The sequence below is a fragment of the Exophiala mesophila genome (assembly GCF_000836275.1).
Source record: "Exophiala mesophila strain CBS 40295 unplaced genomic scaffold supercont1.2, whole genome shotgun sequence".
Classification (NCBI taxonomy): Eukaryota; Fungi; Ascomycota; class Eurotiomycetes; order Chaetothyriales; family Herpotrichiellaceae; genus Exophiala; species Exophiala mesophila.
Genome location: NW_015622505.1, coordinates 3,680,900 through 3,696,148, shown reverse-complemented (window position 1 = coordinate 3,696,148; position 15,249 = coordinate 3,680,900). Strand labels below are relative to the sequence as shown.

The 15,249-nt window shown below is 50.4% G+C and overlaps 6 protein-coding genes across 6 annotated transcripts; 2 read left to right on the top strand and 4 right to left on the bottom strand.

Moving 5' to 3' along the window:
• Positions 1–38: 38 nt before the first annotated feature.
• PV10_03122 (uncharacterized protein) lies at positions 39–3,329 on the top strand (the record flags this gene model as incomplete). Its single annotated transcript, XM_016367524.1, has 1 exon — positions 39–3,329. One exon carries the CDS (start codon positions 39–41, stop codon positions 3,072–3,074), a length of 3,036 nt encoding a protein of 1,011 aa, XP_016227042.1. The 3' UTR covers positions 3,075–3,329.
• PV10_03121 (uncharacterized protein) lies at positions 3,305–6,603 on the bottom strand. The gene is made up of 6 exons (XM_016367523.1): positions 6,037–6,603; positions 5,832–5,941; positions 5,579–5,749; positions 5,489–5,513; positions 4,844–5,425; positions 3,305–4,771 (listed from the first exon to the last, which is right to left on the bottom strand). The coding sequence occupies exons 1-6, from the start codon at positions 6,510–6,512 to the stop codon at positions 3,439–3,441; spliced, it is 2,697 nt and encodes an 898-aa protein (XP_016227041.1). The 5' UTR covers positions 6,513–6,603; the 3' UTR covers positions 3,305–3,438.
• A 288-nt stretch (positions 6,604–6,891) lies between these two features.
• Positions 6,892–9,673, bottom strand: PV10_03120 (uncharacterized protein). Its single transcript, XM_016367522.1, has 2 exons — positions 9,016–9,673; positions 6,892–8,925 (listed from the first exon to the last, which is right to left on the bottom strand). Exons 1-2 carry the CDS (start codon positions 9,448–9,450, stop codon positions 7,078–7,080), a joined length of 2,283 nt encoding a protein of 760 aa, XP_016227040.1. The 5' UTR covers positions 9,451–9,673; the 3' UTR covers positions 6,892–7,077.
• A 127-nt stretch (positions 9,674–9,800) lies between these two features.
• Positions 9,801–11,220, bottom strand: PV10_03119 (uncharacterized protein). The gene is made up of 3 exons (XM_016367521.1): positions 10,458–11,220; positions 10,185–10,401; positions 9,801–10,135 (listed from the first exon to the last, which is right to left on the bottom strand). The coding sequence occupies exons 1-3, from the start codon at positions 10,899–10,901 to the stop codon at positions 9,870–9,872; spliced, it is 927 nt and encodes a 308-aa protein (XP_016227039.1). The 5' UTR covers positions 10,902–11,220; the 3' UTR covers positions 9,801–9,869.
• Positions 11,221–11,690: 470 nt separating this feature from the next.
• On the top strand, positions 11,691–13,552 carry PV10_03118 (uncharacterized protein; the record flags this gene model as incomplete). Its single annotated transcript, XM_016367520.1, has 2 exons — positions 11,691–11,864; positions 11,927–13,552. 2 exons carry the CDS (start codon positions 11,691–11,693, stop codon positions 13,550–13,552), a joined length of 1,800 nt encoding a protein of 599 aa, XP_016227038.1.
• A 90-nt stretch (positions 13,553–13,642) lies between these two features.
• Positions 13,643–15,217, bottom strand: PV10_03117 (uncharacterized protein). Its single transcript, XM_016367519.1, has one exon. The coding sequence runs from the start codon at positions 14,914–14,916 to the stop codon at positions 13,825–13,827; it is 1,092 nt and encodes a 363-aa protein (XP_016227037.1). The 5' UTR covers positions 14,917–15,217; the 3' UTR covers positions 13,643–13,824.
• Between the last annotated feature and the right edge of the window lie 32 nt (positions 15,218–15,249).

Genomic DNA, 15,249 nt, shown 5'->3' with positions numbered 1-15,249 from the left:
CCTGCCCCCTGTGCCCTTGCACCCAAGCTTGGCACAACATGACGCCTGCGCCTGCGCCTGCGCTGAACTCGTCGTCCCCCCTTCCATCAACCTCTCACGCCTCCCCACAGGGACCACGCCCTCTCCAGATCATCACAACCCTGCGCTCCCCAGACTTCCCTGTCCCCTCGCCGCGCAAAAGACGATCCGTGGCTCCCAGCAGAGACAAGGACCTCGCGAGTGCTGTCTCAACTTTCACACTTCGTCCACCATGTGTGGATAGTGGTCTTGCAAGACCTCATCTCGACAACCGCTCTCAATCCACCTCCACTTCCCTCCCATTCAAGGTGGATATCTTCAGAGCTGGTGCAGCTCGACAGATTCTACCGTATTCCAGCATGGCTCGCGTCGACGAGGGGCCAGATCATGAGCGGGAAAGACTGATCGATAGTCCAGAGCCCCCAAATGTACTTCGAGAAGCCCGGCGCTCACAAGACTCAATCTCGAGTATCTCCACCACATCGCTCGTCCTCGAGAACCTCAACTCAGTCTATTCCTCAAAGGAACAGTCCTCCCTTCCCTCACGATATCGCGACGACGATAGCGACCCTGAGCTGCCCTCTCTAAAGACCAAAGACTCTGGCGTTCCCAGTCAACACATGTCCAATGCTCTCCGCCGAGCTATTTGGATCGTCTCCGTTGTTGCAGTCATTGGCTGGGCCTTTGCCATTCTTATTTTTATCTCGGGCGGCCGTTACAAACATTCTTCTACTCTAAGCTACGACGCCGAGACCCCTGTCAAGAGCACGGGGAAGAAAGTCACTCTTGAACAAATTCAGTCTGGACAATGGTCACCCAGAAGCGCTCCGCTTTCCTGGATCGCCGGCCCCAATGGTGAGGACGGACTGTTGTTGGAGTACAATCGACCAGGGCAGGATTTCATCGTCATCGAAGATATTCGCAACATGAACGCATCACTGACCGGAATCGAGAGCAAAACCTTGCAAAAGAGTGGCTGGATCACCGTTGATGGTGAAAGAAAATTTACCGATAAATTCTGGGTCAGTCCCGACCACAAACATGTCCTCATTCAGACCGGGAGAGAAAAAGTCTTCCGACATTCTGCCATCGGACAATATTATATTCTTAATGTTGAGAGTCAGGGTGTTGAACCGTTGGATCCGGCCAATCCCAAAGGAAGAGTTCAATTGGCTACTTGGTCACCAAACGGCGCCGCCATCGTTTTCACTCGAGATAACAACCTATTCTTGAGAGAATTGGCCTCGACCAAAGTCACCCAGATTACCAAAGATGGTGGACCGGAATACTTCTACGGCATCCCCGATTGGGTCTACGAGGAGGAGGTTTTTGCAAGCGACACCGCTACGTGGTGGGCCAGAGACGGCAAATACGTTGCTTTCCTGCGGACAAATGAAACTTCCGTCCCAGAATATCCTGTCCAGTTCTTTGTTTCCCGCCCCAGTGGCAAGACTCCCCCTGAAGGCCTCGAACATTACCCCGAGGTCAAACAGATAAAATATCCCAAGGCTGGAGCTCCAAATCCAACGGTTGACATGTTGTTTTATGATATCGACAAGGAGGAAGTGTTTGAGGTGAAAATTGATGGAGGTTTTCCTGACAATGACCGGATCATCTACAATGTGCTTTGGGCCGATCAGGGCAAAGTTCTTATCTCCGAGTCTAACCGCGAAAGCGATCGTGTCAGGATTCTTTTGGTCGACGTCGTCACTCGATCAGGACAGACCGTCCGCACCATCGATCTCAGGGACATCGATGGCGGCTGGCTCGAACCAACCCAACATATGACTTACATCCCAGCCGATCTGAAACATGGCCGCGAGCTTGACGGTTATGTTGACACCATCATCTCTGAGGATAGGGTTCACTTGGCATATTTCTCCCCCCTCAATACCTCCACTCCGCTTTCTCTGACAACAGGAAAATGGGAGGTCGACGGCGGCCCAAAGGCGGTCGACTTGAAAAACAACATTGTATATTTCATCGGAACCGTGCAGGCACCCACCCAGCGACATCTGTATAGTGTTCAGCTCAATGGCTCAGCCTTTCACTCGCTCGTTCCAGACCACGAACCGGGCTACTGGGACGCATCATTTTCGTCTGGCTCCGGATATATCAATCTCCAATATGCCGGGCCTGGCATCCCCTACCAGAAGGTCGTCTCCACGGCGCCTAATCCCGAGAAAATTGAGCAAGTTGTTGAAGACAACAAGGATTTAGCCGCCATGGCTGCCAGCCACGAACTTCCTCACCAAGTCTTCCAGAACGTCACCGTTGACGGCGTTACCCTCCAAGTAGTGGAACGTCGACCTCCCCACTTCGATCCCAAAAAGAAATATCCCGTACTTTTCTATCTCTATGGTGGTCCAGGCTCCCAAATGGTCAATCGCCGCTTTCATGTCGACTTTCAATCCTTTATTGCCTCATCTTTAGGCTACATTGTAGTCACTGTCGATGGGCGGGGGACAGGCTTCATCGGCCGCAAGGCGCGTACCATCATCCGCAATGAACTGGGCAAGTATGAAGCACGGGACCAGATCGAGACGGCCAAGATGTGGGCGGCCAAATCTTACGTGGACGCGAATCGCATGGCGATCTGGGGCTGGTCTTATGGCGGATTCATGACTTTGAAAGTCCTCGAAACCGATGCTGGCAACACTTTCCAGTACGGCATGGCCGTCGCACCCGTCACCGACTGGCGATTTTATGATTCGATCTATACTGAGCGCTACATGCGTACACCACAACACAATCCGGATGGCTACGACCGCACCGCCATTTCCAATGTCACGGCCCTGTCCCAAAATGTTCGTTTCCTCATCATGCACGGTGTGGCCGATGACAATGTCCACATGCAGAACACATTGACCCTGTTGGACAAGTTTGATCTTGGAGGGATCGAGAACTACGATGTCCATTTCTTCCCTGACAGTGATCATAGTATCTACTTTCACAATGCCAATCACATCGTCTACGACAAATTGAGCACGTGGCTGATCAACGCGTTCAACGGCGAGTGGTACCGTACAGACGATCCAAAGCCTCTGGATGATTGAAGGCTGGACGTGAAGACAGCCCACGAGCATCAACTGAAGTGCTCTTTGTCTCAATGAAGATGTTGGTTGAGTTGTACAAATAGATAGATCTCTTGGTCAAATGTCAGGTGCATTCATTGGGCGGCTTACAACATGGCAGCGAACCACATTTGGCGTTTTGTATAAGATTTGACAAAACCATGGCGTTGGTGGAAGTCTAACAGACTAGCAAGCAGGCAGTCCCGGTTCGAGAATCCATCTAATTGATCGTATTGACTTTGACTTCCTCTGCTATTCTCTAAACATCACATCATTTCTTTCACATACATGCACAAGGCTGCTCACCCTGACCATTTAAATGCTCATGATATCCAAAACCACAAGCTCACCCTGCCACTGATTCTGCCTGATCTCCGATTCTTGACCTAGAACTCCTCCGTCTCGACGTGTTTGACGGAACTGACAATCCTGCGCTGTCTCGGTCGTGTACAGAGACAGACCCAGTGCCAGAGCCAAGTCCAATAGTCAAATTAGAGGATGACTTCGACTGACTAGCCAAGCGACCAGACACAGACAAAATATCTGATTTCTTTGAAGTCTCCTCCTGGGATTTCACGACGCGCAGCTTAGCCTCAGCTGCGCGCAAAACGAGACGTTGAGCGTCAGGTTCCCAACCGTTGAGAGCCCAGTCACGCGGCGTCCTGCCCTCGGAATCCATCGCTTCCACCGAAGCACCGTGATCCAACAACACTCTGATCACCTTCTCACTCCCATAAAGCGCCGCCGAATGGAGCGGACTGACTAGATTCCAATCCGCTTGGTTTGGATTGGCACCCGCAGCCAACAACAGTTCCATCACCTCGATATGTTCCCTCAACACCGCTGCATGCAATGCGGTTCCGCCGAACCGACTTCCCGGCGCATCTAAATCAACCTCTGTATCTTGAATGATGTCTTTGACAGTATCAATAAGTCCGAATGACGCTGCATAGTATAGTGGGGTGGCGTGATGGGGGTAGAAATTCCATTGTGCTTCGTTGGATGCATTGATGATTTGAACCCAAGACATGAATGTCGATCTAGATCGAGGACTGAAGAAGTCGCTGATCAGTCGTCGGAGTTGAGAGTCGGCGGTTGTTCTTCGGACAAAATACGTCCAGCAGAGTGCAGCGTAGCCAATGAGTGGGAATGTGATGATTCTTTCGGTGTATGCTTGCGCAGTCGTGCATGGTCCAGTTCTCATGTCTCGGAAGGAGAGGTATGTGAGGCAATTGAGGGCGAGTTCATGGTTGGATTTGGTGTCGTCTAAGGCGAAGACGGACAGGGTGGGATGCCGCTTGATGGATGATGAAAGTAGATATTCTCGTACCGACAGATGTGCAAGTCGAACATGTCCACTTTCTGACAGGCTGATTAAGCTGCCGCATAGATCGAGGATGTCTTGAGGGCTGCGGAGGCGAGAATCTTCATCTAATTCATCGAGGCCGACTTCAATGGCGATTGCTTCATGGACTTCCCTTAGGGTTAAGGGGAGCATGGTGAAGGATATCCATACCAAGATTCTGCGGACTATTTCGATGTCCGAGGAACTGACTTTTCCTAGGATTTTGTCGTAGGTTTCGTCGAGTCCTTTGGGGAGTTCTCTTAGGGCTAGTCGAATTGCTTTGACTGTACGTAGGCTTCCAATTGCGTCGATCTGACATTGGACCCAGCGAAACCTAGCCCCGTCAGTCAATCAAAACACGATTTATTGCGAAAAGCAAAGGGGAAGAAGGGAATGTTGTATTTACATTCCAGCTGATTTTCGCATCAGTTGATTCGCGATTTCGTCTTTGATTGAATCATTCAGCCACTGGAGATTTCGATCTGAAGACAGACGGTGGGCTACATAAGCTTGAACATCATCGTTGACCTCGTTCAAGTGACCCTCGATGCGGAAGTGGTCGAACGAGTGTAGCCCAGACTCAATCTCTGCTTCTTCCCGGCTCGTCAGCAAGACTCTGACATTCGAACATGATGTTCGGAGCGCGGCAAAGAATTCAAAGACGTCGCTTCTTTGCTGACACTCGTCAATGGCATCGACGAGCAAGATCAGGTCTGACTGGGCGGCAAATGACTCCAAGCAGCTTTGTAGAACAGCTAGCGTGGGTGGCTTCTTTTGGCCGGGGGGACCAGAATGACTCTGATCAAAGGCTTGTTCAAGGAGAGAAGGGAATGTGTTTGTCCTCGAGCATATTTGTGCTACTAGGGAGCCGAGAAGATTGGCCACGTCTTGTGATTTAGGTCGGCGGAAGTCGCAATAAAAGAACGCTAGATTTGAAGTACTCTTCTGCTCTTGCAGAGTTGCTGATAGATATGCGACTGTGTTTGAACTAAGTAGTTGTCGTTAGCCTGTATGATATCCACGTGGATGAAGAGCCAGGATCTCGGCATACAATAGCACCGTCTTGCCCGCGCCGGCTAGTCAAGGGCCAACGTCGTCAGCGTGAGATCATGATCATGCCAGGGGCAATTTGTTCACTCACGGAAGCCGCTGAGCCAAAGAAATGAGCGGTTGCTGGCAAACCAACTCTTAAACTCAACACATCTGGTGAACCAGCTGTTGGTGCCAGACTGATGTAAGCGAAGTGCAGCTTCATGGCTTTCTAGTGGATCAGTAGGTGAGAGCCATTGGAGTATGGCTCGTTGCCGCTCATCTATCAAAGAGGAAGGCTCAGTTTCGAGTCCAGATGTTTGGATCTCAGACAGAAAAGACGGAAAGTCGACATTGCATCATACCTAGTTCCCGAGATTTCATGTTGTTCAATAATCCATCGAGATCGGCTTCCACAGCACTCATTGACAGCTTCAGTGAAGCCGTCATGTCTTGAATGTCGATGAGCAATTCTCTGCATCGAGTCAGGATCAGGCTGAGAGACGATTGGGGATCGACTGAGGCTTGATTGCGACGAGTTCAAAGGACGAGGAGCAAGGAAACACATACGCCTGATCGACAGTCATGGCAAGTGCCAGAGTATTCTTGCAACGGGTGACTCTTTCCAATGCCATTCTAACCTCTTTCTCCTTAACCTGCCATCCCACGGCTTGCATCAATGCCCTTCTTTTGGAGCCCGACCTGCTATCAAAACTTGACGTGATGAGAGTGTCTAGAGCCTTCAACTCGCGAGCACATGCCACTAGGGGACCACGGTCTGGGTCGCAGAGCAACTCCAAAGGCGGTCTCCTATGGCTTGCAGCGATTGAGGAGGCAGAAGAACTGGATTTTTCAGAGGTGGCTTCAGTGAGTCTCACCAGTGACTCGAGAACACTGCGAAGATCCTGCATCTCGCCGAGGACCTGGCCCAGACCCCATGGCGCCCCATCCCTCAAGATGGCCTTGAAATCATAGCACACTGAGATAATCGCGTTGGCGGCCTGCAACACCGCTATGACACTGGCAGCCACGCTAAGAGGGTCCATGGTCGTCGTCGACGATTAATCCTCCTCGTCGATGGTGCATGGTAGCCTTGGAATGATCGATCAGGCCACTATGAGTACCCATGTGCTGGCTGAATGTAAGACTGGTGAGGCTGATGGAGGTTGGCGTTAATGGTGGTACCAATATGGTTAAGCAACGGATGACTCATCAGTCCGCATTCCAGCTCTTCGCCCCCAGGCACGTGTCGACCGATCATTCATTTAAAGGTCTATATAAAGTCAAATGCTGGTATCTGAAAGCCAATCGTTGATGTTGCTCCATGATTGCCATGGATTTGATACATTTAAGTTGGACCCTACAGTGGAGGTGATTGGTGCTGTTCCAAGGTATAATAAATATCTTGTCTCTAAAACCATGAGCCCTGCGTCTCATCTCACAACAATATTGCACGGAATAGCGACCGCAAAGATAGGGGGGAGACAAGAATCGTGATTCATCAATGTAGTAGTAGAGTGGTGAAGCGCTATATAAAACACCAATCTCCCAGTCTTTTGGGAGAACTGCTGAAATACATGTCAGGTGTCGAATGCCAGAGAGGCCAAGCAATCAGAATCCACGACCGGGACCTGTGGGTAGAGGATCGTAATTCGGAGCGGAGAGCTGTTGGTCAGGGTCTACGGAATTTTGGCCCATGCCGAAATCTTCCATGAGAGCATCCCATTGCGCCCAGTCCATGGTTCCATCATCCAGGACGACATCTTGCATCAGCACTGGGTCTGGAGCAAACATGACATTGTCCGGCCCAAGAGGCTGGGGTTGGTATGATGAATTCGCCTGCAATCCGCTGACTTCTGGCCCAGCTCTCCTAGATGGTTGGGGGCCAGGATAATGCGGTGGCCGGATATCAGACAAGGCGTCTATGAATTTGCCATTACTCTCCTCTAAAGCCACCTTGAGCTCCCAGTCTTTCTGGTCAGTGTCGGTCCGCAGTGACGGGCCTGAAAGTCGCTGTTTCCGTAGAGAAAGAATGTAGTCCGGAGTAGAAGTCGGCAATACTCCATTGCTGCTCTGTCTAAGAGCCATTTCTCTGGCAGCGTATGCTTTGAGGCACAGACTGCCGACAGCGGCAAGGAGGGGTTTTCGATTGTAGGTTGTAAATTCCTGGTGGTGAAGAAAGACTTCATCCACCAGTTCCCAGGCACGATCAACCTCGTCTCCTAAAGTTTTGGACGCCAGCTCATGCAAGGCATATATCAAGGCCTGCCAGATGAAGTAAGAGCGGCTGTGCCAAGTAAATCTCTTGAGCTGCTTCGATGAATGCACTAGGTTGTCAGCCTCGAGCAAGTGGATGGCGATTCGCCAGAGCAAGGCTTGTTCGTGTGGAGGCACATCTTCTGCCTTTGCGTATTTTCGAGGGTGGTGGGCCATTAACCTCATACTGGCCACCGCTCCTCGGGCAATTATGATGGCCAGGAACTGAAGAGGCACGGACGGGTCGCAATACCTCAAGAACTTGTCTTCCAGTCGTCGTTCGAGCTCGTCGACATTCGCGTCACGTTCTGCCAAGCTCATACCGCCAGGCGCCACCAGTCGTAGCTCATCGATGCCAAGCATGCTCTTCTGCCTAAGCTTCTCTTTCCAGAAGTTGCCGAACTCACATCTCAGAAGACACGCTATCATCTCCCCAGGCCGAGTTTTAGGAGTTGGCGCTTCAGTCATTCCTGGCCACATATCTGCGTCGTCCACGTTTGCAGGGATGCGGACATTGGACATGCCGAAATCGCCAAACCGCCCGGACCCGCTGAGTTCTGCGGAACGGAAGTCGAGGATAGAAAGTTGCCACCAAGCACGTCGACGTAACTCTGACTCAAACGGTGGGATGCCGATGCTGGATCCATCGCGATGAAGACCCATGCCCTGTGCAATCCGACTTGCAACTCCAGACAAAGTCCATAGTGTTCGTGAGTCATAGTCTTCGCGCATCGAAATCAAATAGAACAAGAATGCCTGCAGCACTTGAAGATCCGAAGTGCTCATATATCTGGCCTTGGATAGAGCCATTCTTGTTGCGTATCGATAGCGAGCGAGTAGCGGCTTGCGACCCTCACCAAGTTGGGTGGTGCACTCTTCGTCTGAGATGGAAAACACTGCAAGGGTATAGATTGCAAACATCAAGCATTCCAGACCTTTTGGCACGCGGTCCAGACGTGTTGCTGCTGCCACAAGACTTTGATGCAGGGATGGTTGATGAATGAGCTTTGTCATAGGATTGATGTTGTCGAGGAATATTTGCCAAAGCTTGAATATGTTGTCGTGAGTTGGGTGGAAAGTCTGAAGCTGATTATTGCTGGATGAAGGGGTGATGCCGAACAGGAAATCGGTACCATTTTCGGCTTCAGACTGGGAGTCGCCCTCGTCGTCCGAATATTCTGCGAGGGCTGCTTTGGGTCGAAACTAAATCAGGTCAAGTCAGCCGGGGGTGTTGTAGCAGAGAAGCAGCGACTAGAGACCGAGGTGGCCTTCAGTGCTGATAAAGAATCATACCTCATTTGATACACTCGTCCACAAAATATTCTCGACGAATCGTGATTGACCGCCTTCCGTGAACAGCACGCCGGACTTTGAGCCCTCGGCGAGATGAGGGGCAACGCGGCCAGACAAGCCACAATCAGGACTAGGTACAGGGACATTATTCATTGACGAGACTTCATCCGATGTGGACGGGCCGGACACTGGGAGCTGGTCGACATGAATACCCTTGCTTTGCAAAAGAGCCTCATACTGCTTCAGTCGCTCTAGTAGGGCCTCTTCTGCTGGTTTTTTCTTTCTGCGGCGCGAAGGGGGCGGGATTCTGAAGGTACATTCGGCCTTTGACCTTGTACAGTTGGAACATGGGCTTTGCTTGTCGCATTTGACCTTCCGCTCGAAGCATCTCAGGCATGAGAATGGTTTAGAGCGTACCTCTTTGACGTTCGACATTTCAACAGGAGGTTCATTAGCCTGCTTCACCAAAGCTGATAAAGACGTTTCCGTGTTGATGGCGCGATATGTCGATGCATTCGTCAATCATGACTTTCTTTCTGAAGATCCCACTGTGCTTGTTTTAAACTTTGCCAGCGATGACGAGGTGGGGATAGATAAAGCTCGGGCGCTCGTAAGGGTGGGTGGTGGTGTTGGGATCATCAGGCAGAAGTTGTTTCGGAACTTCGAAAAGTATATATCACGTGATCATAAAGTATCTGGAACGGGGTTCAACCGAGCCACGTGCTTGATTTTCAAGGCTATCGAGGTTGATGCAAACGCTCAATTGATGAGAACCAACATGAAATACATCTACAATGTCTGTAAATGTGAATAGAAAGGCTGATATCGAATCTCATTACACCGAGTATAGCCTTCTACCCGTTGACAATGACTCCTCCATTGGGATGAAGACTTTGTCCGCTAATCATGCTGCTGTCTGAGCTTGCGAGAAAGACAAAACAGGTGGCGATTTCGCTTGGCTGAGCAGGCCTACCCATAGGCGATGTGAATTGGTCTTGCGCAGACTGGTCCATGGTACTTGGGATGAGAGGCGTCCATACTGGGCCTGGACAAACAGCATTGACACGAATACCCTTGCTCATTTGTTGATTGGCAAGGCCACGTGTGAACGATACAACCGCTTGAACTAGAGTCAGCCAGCCTCCCTTTTGAAGCACGGAGATACTCACCTCCTTTGGTAGAGGTGTAGTCGAGGAGATCGGGTCGTCCGATGTAGGCATTGATTGAGGCGCAATTGATGACGACATCGCCTTGTTTCATATGTGGCACAACGAGTTTGGAAAGGAAGAAGAAAGAATGGATATTGGTGTCGAAAGTCTTGGTCCACTGTTCGTTGGAGATGTCGGTGATGTCCTGCTGAACCATTTGGTACGCCGCATTATTGACCTGTGAGAAAATTGGCGTGAGATTCGATTTCCCGTAAATGAAGGCAGGGGTCTCACCAGGATGTTGATTGTGCCCATTTTCTGCGACGCAAATTCCGCGACTTTTTTGTTGTTCTCGAAAGTCCTGAGGTCGGTACTGATCAAGTGACACGAGCGGCCATATTTTTCGACCTGACGCTTGGTCTCTTGGGCATCTTCTTCTTCCTCTGGCAAATAGGCAATAGTACTATCCGCCCCTTCCATGGCGTACAGAATGGCAATGGCTCGACCAATACCGCTGTCACCTCCTGTTATCAGAGCCTTTTTGTCTTGTAACTTTCCGGCTGCTTTATAAGTCTGGAGTCCGCCATCTTCGGTGGGTATCTTGGTGTTCACAGGTTCAATAGGAAGATCTCCCTGTTTCCCAGGAGGATCCTGGTGGGTAATCGGCACTTTGAAGCCTTTCTCGAACGGCGAACTTGAGCTGGTAGCCTCTTTGACTGCATTCTTTACTGACTCCATGTTGCAGGGCGTTTGAGACAAGGTAGGAGTGTTAGACAATAGCAGAAGAAGCGAATATCAGGGGAGAAAGTGGCGGGCAATTTATAAAATTTGGAAATGCATGAGCAGGAACCATTTTGCTATTTTTTGGGCGGACGTCATATTGATCCATTGTAATGAGAATCACTGATGTCACTGAAGATCTCCCTCATTGGCACGGACGGGCGTATCCGCCTGTTTCTTTATGGCTCGGGGGCTTCAACGGCGAGATATCATGACTCGGTCGATGATAATAGCCAGAGTAAGAAGCAAGGCGCATCGAGGCGTAGATGACGCCAAAATGCGTTGGTCGAGATCATATGCTTGCATGTATGTCGATGTCATGTCGTAGAAATAAAGAACGGATAGAGGTTCCGCATTGGACATATTTAGCAGCTTAGCATCTTACTGTATTAGGGACATCGCCAAAGCTGTCTATTTTCGGGGGTTATCTTCACTTCGGCCGCTTCACCTCAAACTGTCCGAGATTTCAATACGAACACGACCTTCATGTCGATACACGGAGCATCAATCCTTGAAAAGTCCCGTTACAAACCTGATCAAAATAGGGTTCGTGGTTTCCGGTTGGTGGCAGTCATGGGACAATCACGGCCGGAGAGAGGACATATAGTCCATCATCTGAGGCCTCGAATACCTCGCAAGGTTAGTCGCGGTGTAGACTCGCAGTGCTTCCAACGTTGGCTCATCATTGTGTCTCTACATTCTTAAGCACGAGTCTCTTGTCCTGTTTCATCCGTACTAATACTAAGGATGCTATTCAAAAAATCACCAAAACCTGAACCAGAAGAGGCAGGAGGGAATCCGGCCACAACGAACGTAGCAAAGTCGCAGCCTCAACCTAGCAAAGATGGAGAATATCCATCAACTGGGAAAGCTGCTGTGGTTATCATTGCAATGATGGCAGTCAGCTTTCTCGTGGCGCTGGTGAGTATATTCCTCATACTTTGGTCTCCTTAAAATGCTTTTTCTGATGCTTACCCTAACAGGATCGAACCATCGTTGCCACCGCTATCCCTGTCATCACGAACCATTTTGACTCCCTGAACGATGTCGGCTGGTATGCATCTTCTTACTTACTCACCACATCTACCTTTCAACTATTGTTCGGCCGAGTATACACCTTCTATGACCCCAAATGGGTCTATCTGTGCTCCATCACGCTCTTCGAACTCGGCTCCTTAGTGTGCGGCAGCGCACAGAGTTCCACCGCTCTGATCATCGGCCGCGCCATCGCGGGCATGGGTAGCGCAGGCACCATGTCCGGTGCTATTGTGATTATGGTGCATGTTGTGCCGCTGGAGAAACGCCCTGCCTTGATGGGATCTTTTGGCGCCGTCTTTGCCATCGCTTCGGTTAGTGGTCCACTGCTCGGTGGTCTCTTCACCGACAAGGTCAGTTGGAGATGGTGTTTCTACATCAACCTGCCGATCGGAGGGTTGACTATGATACTCATCTATTTCATTCTCCACTTACCAGACCATGTTCGTCAGGATAAATTGTCTTGGAAGACCAAACTCAACAAGCTCGACCCTGTCGGCACGGCCTTCTTTATGCCATCCATCATATGTCTTCTACTCGCTCTACAATGGGGCGGCATTACATACGCATGGTCCGACGCCCGCATCATCGTCCTTCTCGTCCTCTCGGGCATTTTGATCATTAGCTTTATCTTTGTCCAGCACTGGCGACAGGAGTTTGCAACACTACCTCCACGGATCCTGAAGCACCGCTCTATTATCGCAGGCTTCATCTATTCCTTTTTCAGCGGGGCTAATATGATTGTCTTCGTCTACTTCCTCCAGATCTGGTTCCAAGCCATCAAGGGTGTGACGGCGGTTCATGCGGGGATCATGAATATCCCAGCTATACTGGCATTGACCCTTGCTGCCCTGATCGCGGGGATCGGCACGAAGAAAATAGGTTACTACACACAATGGATGTATCTGTCCACCGTCATGAGCCCTATTGGCGCCGGGCTGATCTCTACGTTCACCACAACCACCAACCACCAAGCGTGGATCGGCTATCAAGTGATTTGGGGCTTGGGCCTCGGCCTGGGCATGCAACAACCCAGCATGGCTGCTCAGACGGTCCTATCCAAAGCCGATATCCCCACGGGCATATCCATAATGTTTTTCGCTCAAACTTTGGGTGGAGCTGTTATTGTCAGCATCGCCAACAACATCTTTGGCAATAAATTGGGGGCTGGCCTGGCCACCATTCCTGGGGTCGATGGCGACTTGGTGGCTCACATCGGTGCCACTGATCTGAGAAAGGTGGTCACTGAGCAAGCTCTTCCGGCCGTGCTGGAAGTATACAACTTGGCCCTCAGATATGCGTTTTACGTAGGCACGGCGGTTGCGTGTGCCACCGTCTTCGGCACCGTTCCCATGCAGTGGATTAACCTGAACGCTGTCGCTGCAGAACAAAAAGCCGCGGCTGCGGCTGCAGCTAGCGCCCAAGAGACTGCTACCGCTGCAAAGCAGAGTCCGCCTGAAAGTACTGTCGGCGCTGAAGAGAATTTGACGGACAAAGAAGAGGGTGGCGAAGGCCGAGAGGACAACAACTCGCGAGGCCACCAAGCAGTCGCGAAGAAGACTGAAGAGGTGTAGTCATCACCTGGCCGCCTCGTAGATTTCCTGGAAATTCTCCACTTGCTTCTTAATATGTACCAATTAACACGGGCGAGGCATTTTGGCAAAGCAGTAGCTGGAATGATTGACTATCTGTTATGGTTAAACTGTAGTCATGGGAAAATAGTCATTACCGAGAATAAAGATCGTTCACACGAACAAATCAATCTAATCTCAAAAGTAACCCCCTTCCATTTCAGCCCTGATGACCAAGAAGTAGTACTTGCCTCTTCCCTTTGATCTATTATCGTCTAAGCTCCAGCTCCCGCACGAATGATATAACCACCGTCGACGGGAATATTCTGCCCATTGAGATACTGATTGGTGGCAGCAAACAGGATGGCGTTGGCCATGTCCTTGTCCGAACCTGGACGACTCGCAGGCACTTTATCCGCGTATTTTTCTCGTGGAATGTGAGATTTTTGTTTATCGTCACTTTCGCCGCCGGTAGTCATCTCGCTGGGGAAAACTCCTGGCGCAATGCTGTTGATACGGACACGGATGTCATTGCTTGCGACCTCGTTTGATAGCATGGTAGTGAGATGGATGGCGGCAGCTTTGGATGCGTTATACGCAAAGTGGTGCTGAGCTGTCTTGACAATGCCAGAAATGGAGGTGATGTTGATGACGGTACCGGAGAAATTGTCGTTATGAGTGTGGGCGGCTTGTAGCAGTGGCAGGAAGGCCGTAGTCATGAAGAAGAGCTGTGGCACGTTGGTGCGATATGTGTCGGTCCACATTTCAAAGGTCTCGCTCTCGTCATCGAAGAGATTCTTGGACATTTCTTCGGCTGACTTGGCCTCGGTCTGTTGTGTATTTAATGCGATGCCAGCATTGTTGATCAGGATACATAGGCACTTTTCCTTGGAACTAATGGTGTCGACGAGTTTCTTGATCTCTTCCTTTTTGGAGACATCGGCTGCAACGGGGATGATTTGGCCGGGGATGTCCTTGCCAAAGGTTTCAGCCACCTTTTCGAGTTTCTCCTCAGTACGTCCAACAATGTAGACCTTGGCACCATTTGTGGCCAAGGCTTGAGTCGCCATGAGGCCGATGCCACTACCTCCGCCCGTGATCAAAGCGACTTTACCTTGGACATCGAACAGCTTGTCGAGTCGGAAGGCCTGGTTGTGGTCGTTGATTTTCATATTGGAGGTCACTGAGAACTGTCGAGTGAGAACAGTAAGGCGCGATGAAGCCGTGATGCAAGATATCAATGGTCTTTGCGACCTATAGGCAGAGGAGTAAATAGTCGGTCTTGATATTGGAGCGAGGGCTGTTGTACACCTGACCAAAGGAATGGGTAGTCGGGGTGGCATTGAGAAATGTTCGAGGTCTCTCATACACCATAAAGACCTCTCTGTCCATGTTATGTACAGGCATGAATAACTTTACTCACCAGCCATGAAGTCAGGAAGCTTTTGAGGCCTCTGCCCACCGTTTCCGCCTATTTAGGTACCTACGTCAACACCCAAATGACGCATTGATGATGATCTTGGGCGGGTCTATCTTCCGGCCAACTGGATAATGTGTGTCTGAGGTAGTCCATGATGTCTTCGCGATCGGAAATGTCGTCCATGTCATGAAAAACATGTCCTGCAGTACGAATGGCATGCAGTGAAAAGGCCATGGTGTCAAATGGTAATGAGATTGGAAGAGAAGGAAGGAAGCAACCA